Source organism: Bos indicus x Bos taurus, chromosome 12, assembly GCF_003369695.1.
Source record: "Bos indicus x Bos taurus breed Angus x Brahman F1 hybrid chromosome 12, Bos_hybrid_MaternalHap_v2.0, whole genome shotgun sequence".
Lineage (NCBI taxonomy): Eukaryota > Metazoa > Chordata > Mammalia > Artiodactyla > Bovidae > Bos > Bos indicus x Bos taurus.
Genome location: NC_040087.1, coordinates 86079094 through 86087247, shown reverse-complemented (window position 1 = coordinate 86087247; position 8154 = coordinate 86079094). Strand labels below are relative to the sequence as shown.

The following is an 8154-nucleotide window of genomic DNA, read 5'->3' as shown; positions in this document are numbered from 1 at the left end:
CTCCCGAGTGTCTGTAGCCTAAGCTGTGAGCTGGGGTTGTGTGAATGCTGGACAACCCGCTTCACGGTCCACAGCCGGGTGACCCATCGTCCCCACACCTCATCCCGCCTGCTCCGGTTTCATGGAAGCAGGACCCCATTTACAGATGAAACGGGGGGCAGAGAGGGTTAGTGGTGAGGCTGCGGGCACCAGCCAAGCTGGAGCCGGAATGGCCCCAGGGGGCCCAGCCCAGGGTCGGGGTGCTTGACGTGTGTGCCCAGTGAGAACCCCAAAGACTACCGCCTGCCCGGGGCAGCGGAGGCCGGGCGGTGAGCACACGAGTCTGCAAGTCGGACGACTTCTTCTCCCGGGGGCCTCTGACCCAGCAACTCAGCACTGCTGTTTTGGGCAGCCTGAGCGATGGGTATGTCCAGGCGCATGGCCAGGCTCTCCCAGCCCTGCTCGGGACACGAGGTGTGGCTGGACCGTCCGGCAGGGCATGGCCCCAAAACCCTAAGTGTGGTGTACTGGGCTGGACAGATGAGACCCGAGGGTGCGGGCACCCACCAGGCCAGGCTTGGGTGGGGTCTGGAGCTCCCCGACCTGGTTCCTCTTTCCTCCACCCCTGCAGCCTGTGTGACTGTCACCTGAGAGACTCCATAAAAAGTAGGTTGAGGGCCCCGCCCACCCTGCCGAGCTGGGGGGACCTGGGAGCCTGCGTTCTGCGGAGGGCCCTGCCGGTCCTCAGGCTTGTGTGGTCTCCTGGGGCCTCAGCTGGGAGAGACACGCAGCCCCCAAACCCAGGAGAGCGTCTGCATTGGAAATGGCTTCACGTGAGAGTTCACTCCAGCAAAGCTGGTGACTGTGGAGGAGCCCGGCTCAAGGGCCAGCGTGAGGGTCTCTGAGAGACGACTCTGGACCGTGCAGGGAGAGCAGGAGGGGGCGGGCCTGCCTGTGGGCAGGGGGCAGGGGAGGGGCAGGCGTGCAGCATGCGAGGCTGCTTGTGCCGCACACTCAGAGGGACGTGGAAGGCCGATCACCATGGGGAGTGGGGGGTGCTCACATTTACCCAGAATGAAGACACAACGCTAGGGTGAGTGACAAGCCAGACTGGAAGTGGCGCAGGTCACAGCGAGGACAGCACCGGCCCTGTGCTGCCCGCGTGTGTGGCCTCCGGTTCGGTCCAGACACTTCCAATGCCTCCTGCGCCTCCAGGGCCCCTTTGCCACCCTCCTCGTCTGTCTCTGACTCTGGGTCTTTCTCTCTCCCACCCTCCATCTCTCCCTCCCTCTCTGTGTCTCTCCATCTCCCAGTCTCCATTTCTGTTTCCCTCCCCCCGCTTCCCTGCCCCGGAACCACAGGAGAATCTCCGCCTTTGGCGCCTGGGCGCCAGGCACGCTCGGCGGCTTTATTTGCAGGGCAGGGGCTAGGGCAGCAGCGGGACCTGGAAGAAGCCCTGCCTGGACGGCGGGTGGCCCATCAGCTGCCGCAGCCAGGCCGTGTAGCGGGAGACCCGCGTGTAGATCCCAAAGTGGCCGGCTGCCGCGCAGCCCTCGCCCCAGCTGACGACGCCGGTCAGGAACCAGGTGCCCCGGAAGCGTGTGGCGTGCGGGCCCCCGCTGTCCCCCTTGCAGGCATCCTTGCTGCCGTCGCTATAGCCAGCGCAGAACATGTTGTCCGTGACCACAGGCCCGCCGGGCCTCTGGCGCGACTGCTGCAGGCAGTCCTGGGTCAGCAGCCGGGGCACCAGCACCACCATGAGCTTGCGGGCGGTGACCCCGCGCTCCAGGAGCTGGCCCCAGCCGCTGACGGCCGAGAAGCGCACGAAGGCCAGCGTCTGGTCCGCGAAGTCCGGGTCGGGCAGACAGAGGGGTGCCACGTGGTCGCCCAGGGCCACGGGCTGGGCCAGCTGCAGCAGGGCCACGTCGTGGTCCGTCTGGCCCGGCACGTACTGCTTGGGGACAATGATCTGCGCCACCCGCCGCTCCTGCTCTGGGCCCTCCACGCGGCTGAGGTCGTGCTCGCCTGCAGAGTACCAGGACCATCTGCTGTTGCCCCCCTCGCCACACGGACCACAGGCTCCTTTCCTGGGAGCGAGGGGCACACGTTCCGCCCCCCAGGGTGGGCGGGCATCCTCCCGGGGCTGCCGGCAGGAGAGTTGGGGCGAATCCAGACTCAGAGTTGCTGGAGGTGTGAGTGGGGTTTGGGCGGGCAGCATGGTGCATGAGGAGGGGTGCCTCAGTTCCCCTGCCCCCTGGGGCCCCAGTCATCCAGTAAGCCCGCCGGGCAGAGCACCTGGGGAGGGCACCCCTGTGGGGCTCCTGGTGGGAGCGGAGTCACCCGGGGCTGCGTGTGGGCGGGAGAGGCTGCGGGGGGTGGGCACAGGGGCCCTGGGGTGTGGGGCCTGCTCACACGCTGCCTGCATGTGTCTCTCTCTGGGAAAGTCGCCGCTGCTCGTGGGAGCAGTGGTTGGAAGCCCGGAATCTTGGCCCCGAGACTCTCCTCTGAGGGCCTGCTCTGCGGGGTGGGGGGGCGCCCGCACCACCTACCCAGCACAGCCGTCAGGTTCCCCCTACTCCGGAGCCTTTCGAAGCAGTGGGCGGCGGAGACCACCCAGGCCGGGCCGACCAGGGTGCCCCCGCACAGCAGCGCCCCGTTCAGCTTCAGCATGGCCTGGTGGGCGTGGCACACAGCGGGGATGACGTCATGGTCACGGCCACCTGGGGCTCCCCTCCCTGCACCCGTGTGGGGGCTGCCGGAGGCTCTGCGTCCATCCAGGTAAGGGGACAGGGAGCGAGTGGGCCCCGGCCAGAGCGTGGAAATGCCGGGCTGGGGTCCTCTGCTCTGGCAGAGCGTCAGCCAGGCCCAACCCAGCGGTCCTGGAGGTTCACCTGCTGGGCGACCCTGCCCTCCCTCCCCCAGGCCTGCAGCCTCACCTGCCAGGGGCATTCCCCTTTGGGGCAGACGTGGCCCCCCACAATTCGCCCTTGGGGCTTGCTGCCATTTCTTTTTTCCAGAACAGGTATTTTCCCGCACGGATATTCCACTGTGTGGGACAGAAGTCAGCAGGACGTGGGTGAGATGGAGGCTGTGCGGCTGCACCAGTGAGTGCCCCGTGTTGGCGGCTGCGCCCCCTCTTGGCCGGGGTTTCGGGGGCCCTGGGGGAGCTGCTGGGGCCGGGCGGCAGGGCCCGTGGGCCTGGGTCCTGCTGGTGTATCCGGGGGTGGATACAGGCAGCCTGACGCCACCAAAGGGCCCGGGACGTGCTGCGCGGGGTGAGCAGCGTCTCAGGCAGCCTGGCCACTCTCCACCCCTGCTCTTGGTTCCCACCCGCCTCCGGGAAAGCCCCAGGCCAGAGGGGACAGCGTTTGAGGGGGCCGCTCTCTCTGGGCTCCTGGACGAGGCCGCTCGCACGATCCTCGGGAGACCAGGGCTGGCGAGGATGCCTCCTCCCTCCGCCCAGAGCACCCCCTCGCCCTGGTGAGGCTCAGGGATGCTCCCCCGGGGCCCACCTTTTGGCTACAGAGGACACACAGCAGGGCAGTGGCGCTCAGCGGGAGTGGAAGCACTCGGCCCAGGTCCTCACCTGTGGGCGCGCAGGACACCCCGTCTGCCTGGAGCGCGTAGCCCTCATGGCACCAGCAGAAGCGCCCGGCCCCCGGGTCGGCCCCACAGTACTGCTCACAGCCGCCATTGTCGTTGGCGCAGATCAGCTGGCTCTGCTTGTCTGCAGACACAGGGCACAGCTGACATGGCCCCTGGTCAGGGCAGGAAGCCCGGTGGCTGCCCCTCCCTGGGCCAGGGGCCAGGCCTGCGCGGAGGAAGGGGACACCCCGCAGACAATCCAGGAGGGTGAGACTGGGCCTGGGGGTCTCGGCTCAGGGGACACCCCGCAGACGACCCAGGAGGGTGAGACCGGGCCTGGGGGTCTCGGCTCAGGGGACACCCTGCAGACAATCCAGGAGGGTGAGACCCGGGCCTGGGGGTCCCGGCTCAGGGGACACCCCGCAGACGATCCAGGAGGGTGAGACCCGGGCCTGGGGGTCCCGGCTCAGGGGACACCCCGCAGACGACCCAGGAGGGTGAGACCGGGCCTGGGGGTCCTGGGTCTGAGCACATTGGCCACTGGGGCTGTGGGACCCCCATGCCAAGGAGCAGGGGAGCTGACAGAGATGAGTGGTTTCCCCAGCCTTGCCCCGCACCCAGAGCCCAGAAGCGGACAGGGCGTCCAGCGGGCCAGCACGCAGAACCCCGCACCCAAGACGCCCGGGTGGAAGCCTGCGAGGGTGCCGAGGCCCCTCCCGCCTGGCGAGTCGGCAGCCTCCCGGCCCCGCTCCGCACCGGTCTCACAGTTCCGGCCCTCGAAGCCGTCGGGGCAGAAGCAGATGTAGGACTGGAGCTGGTCCTCACAGGAGCCCCCGTTCTGGCAGGGGCTGGAGGCGCACTGGTCCCCGTCTGCGGGCGAGTCGCTGTTACAAGGCTGACGGGGGCTGGCGGCAAATGGGGTCGGAGTCACCTACTCACCATTGTAGGAAACCCAGAACTGCCTCTGAGGGAGCAAGAGGAAGCCGCATGAGACGTGGGCGCCAGGGCAAGCGTTCACGTCCCTGCGGGGGAGGCGCCAGGCAGCTGGGGCTTCTGACCAGCCCTCCCTGTGGGCTCTGGAAGCCACACCGCTCTATGGAGACAGGTGGGTTCATCTAGGGAAGCGAGTTTTTTCTCTAATACCCGCCCCTCCCATTGCTAAGGCCACAGAGGTCCGAATGTCCTCTCCCAAGTCCCAACCCCAGGCTTCAGCACCAGCCCTGCCATGGAGCTGTGAACACGGACGAGACCCCACGCTCCCCGAGCCTCCGGGGCTGCTCCCGATGCTGTGCTGACCGTCCAGACACCCGCTGACCGAGGAGAATGTGGAAAAGACACGCACGAGTGCCCTGCCAGTTTCAGGGGCCTCGTCAGTAACAGTGACTCCCCAGGGATCTTTAGGCCAGTGAGAAACAACTCAGTGTTACTGTGAGAATAAAACAAGGTGAAAACGGCTGGAAGGTTCTGAAAACCACAACCCACTCCAGCACTCTTGCCTGAGAATCATGGACAGGGGAGCCTGGTGCTACAATGCATGGGGTCACAGAGAGTCAGACATGACTGAGCAACTCAGCGCAGCACAGCATGCTCCCCGAGGGCTTCTCAGGTGGCGCTAGTGGTAAAGAAGCTGCCCGCCAATGCAGGGGATGTAAGAGACGCTGGTTCAGTCCCTGGGAGGGGAAGATCCCTGGAGGAAGGCATGGCAACCCACTCCGGTGTTCTTGTCTGGAGAAACCCCATGGACAGAGGAGCCTGGCGGGCTATAGTCCATGGGGTCACAAAGGGTTGGACACGAATGAGCAACTAACACACACACAGACTCAAGGGGTGACCATCCTCAGCACGCCTGGGAAGGGTCGTGTGAGCCCTGCCTGCGAGTGCGGAGTGTGTGCTATGCCAGGTGTGTGTCCTATGCGTGTGAGACATGCATCCTGTGTGTGATGTGTGTCTGTGCCAGGCGTGTGTTCTATGCATGTGAGATGTGTGTCCTGTGTGCGTGAGACGTGTGTCCTGTGTGTGATGCATGTCCTGTGTCAGATGTGTGTTCTATGCACGTGAGACATGTGTCCTGTGTATGTGATGTGTGTCCCGTGCCAGGCACGTGTTCTATGCGTGTGAGACGTGTGTTCTATGTGTGTGATGTGTGTCCCGTGTCAGGTGTGTGTCCCGTGCGTGTGAGACATGTGTCCTGTGTATGTGATGTGTGTCCCGTGCCAGGCACGTGTTCTATGCGTGTGAGATGTGTGTCCTGTGTGTGTGATTCGTGTCCCATGACAGATGTGTGTCCCACGCGTGTCAGATGTGTGTCCTGTGTGGGGTGTCCCTCGAGTGTGCGGGGAGAGAGGGTCCTGTCTCCTGGCCTCCTGATCCTCAGCCCCCTGGAAGGAGACGATTTCAGCGGGCATCTCTTTGCTTGTGGACGGGAGGGGAGGCCCGCTCTGCCTGCTCCGCCCCGCTGGGGGAGGAACAGGCTCCCTAGGTGTGCCCTCCTCACTCGAGCATCCCTGAGGCGGCCCTGGCCAGGGTCTCTGATGGCTCCGATGGGTCTCTGAGGGCTGCTGGACAGGCGGCCCTGCCCGGGGCCTGGACGGCTTACGGGGTCAGGGGGCCATCCTTGGGGGGATGGGGGCACAGGAAACTGTGCTTCTGGATGAGGAGGGTGTGTGCAGGGGGTCTCAGCATGGGGAGACCCCAGCCCCCGGCGCCCAGAGCCCACCGGCTGCCCCCAGTGCACCGGGCGAGCTCACCGTCCTCTCCTCGTTGCGGAAGATCTCGTGGGCTTCCTCGAAGGAGCAGAGCTCCTCCCTGCACTCCCGCTCCAGCGAGCCCGGCAGCAGCTCCTCCAGGAACCCGTTGGCACGCCGAGGCCGATGCAGGATGCTGAGGGCCTGCTCCTGGGGCAGGAAGACTGGGGGGCGTGCTGTGAGATGCGGGGGCGCCGGCACCGTCCCCCAACCTGTAACAGCACCTCCCCACTACCCTGCCCCCCACCCCGGTGATGGGACCACAGGCCCCCTGCCCCCCACCCCGGTGATGGGATCACAGAACCCCTGTCCCCCACCCCGGTGATGGGATCACAGAACCCCTGACCCCACCCCGGTGATGGGATCACAGAACCCCTGCCACCACCCCGGTGATGGGATCACAGGCCTCCCACCCACGGGCCGCTGGTTTGTAGCAGGAGAGTTCCTCACAGCTGCCAATGGGCAACACTGCATAAGCTTCATATGCGAGGAGAGGGCGATGTGTTTGTTAAATTATAACATGTCCACGCCCTTGACCGGGTCCCTTCACTTCCAGTTTATCCTAAGGAGATGCTCTGAGCCCCGCAGACACCAGGCCGCTGGGAGAGCTGAAGACACGTCACTGGCAACACTAATGACCCAGCCCAGCAGTGCCAGGTGAAAAAAGACGGTTAAACAGGAAGGACCCGGCTGCCACGGCACTGGAGCAGGACGGCGGGCAGGGCCCCCGCGGCCGGCGTGGGCCCCGGGGCAGACGTGGACGGGTTTCAGGGGACAGTGTCGGCGCCTGGCTTCCGCCTTGGCCACCCCTTGGGGCTGGGGAATCACGGTGGTGACCGCTCACAGAGCCGCCCGCCCGTGTTCCCACTCAGGCCTCTCCACGTCCACAGTTGGGGGTCATGTTCACCGCCGCAGTGGCCGAGCATCAAGGCGCAGCGTCTGTGCCCTGTCCCTTGGGGTGGGGGTCCACCCGCGAGGGGCTGAGAGCAGAGCGGGAGACGGGTCACCTCTGAGCCCGCGTCTGGGCCTGGGGGGTGGGCGGTGGAGGCAGGCGAGGGCCCGCTGTGGCCAGGGAGCCTGCCCCCAGACGTCTGGGAGGGGACTCCCGTGGCCTGTGCTCCAGGAGCTCCGCTCATCTTTTGAAAGGCAGGCAAGTCAGAGAGGACCCCCCAGCCAGGCTCCCAGCAGATGGGAGTGCCCACCACGCAGGCCAGCTTTCGGGGCGGCTGGCCTTCCATGGGGTTAATGGGGAACTTCCCCCACTTACCTGCCGGCAGGGACCCCCACAGGCTGAGCAGAAAGCAGAGGAGGGCCAGAGCCCAGGCCTGGGACAGCATGGCCAGATCCTAGGTTGCTCAGTCTGTTGACTTTCTGGGCCGGGGAGGGGAGGGGGGGTGGCGGAGGGCGGGCAAAGTTCTCCCAGAGCTGGAGGCCGTGGGGGAGGGGCTGGCCTCCCGAACCGCGCTGCAGTCCTGGCCCGGGGCCTGCGGATGAGGGCTGGCCGGGCGTCTCGGCCCCTGGCTGGTCCCTTGGGCCCTCCTGCCCCTGGGCTGCAGGTGCGGGTGACCAGCTGCCCTGGCTGCTGGGCACAGGCGGGTTTCTCAGGACCCCGGACTTTCGGGACGAAATCGGGATGCCCGGGGCCACTGGGCTGGCAGTCTCCCTGTGGGGCTCCCTCGGGTGTCCAGCCTCCTTGGGAGGCTCCCCTTTCCTATAAACGGTGGGTACCTGCCCTGTGCCTTCCTCTGTGCAGGGGTGATGGGGCCCAGCTGTCCCTGCAGGTCCCGGGCGCTCCCTCCCCAAGAGGAAGACTGATGGCCTCTGGACTCTCTGCTCGTCACTATCA

At 66.2% G+C, this 8154-nt stretch overlaps 1 protein-coding gene across 2 annotated transcripts; it reads right to left on the bottom strand.

Moving 5' to 3' along the window:
* Positions 1–1345: 1345 nt before the first annotated feature.
* On the bottom strand, positions 1346–7684 carry F7 (coagulation factor VII). Of its 2 annotated transcripts, none has more exons than XM_027558023.1 (8): positions 7576–7684; positions 6312–6484; positions 4504–4528; positions 4321–4434; positions 3566–3706; positions 2916–3025; positions 2529–2652; positions 1346–2004 (listed from the first exon to the last, which is right to left on the bottom strand). In XM_027558023.1, exons 1-8 carry the CDS (start codon positions 7643–7645, stop codon positions 1406–1408), a joined length of 1356 nt encoding a protein of 451 aa, XP_027413824.1. In that variant the 5' UTR covers positions 7646–7684; the 3' UTR covers positions 1346–1405. The 2 variants fall into 2 exon arrangements, with proteins under 2 accessions (XP_027413824.1, XP_027413825.1); XM_027558024.1 differs by having other exon boundaries at positions 6312–6472.
* Between the last annotated feature and the right edge of the window lie 470 nt (positions 7685–8154).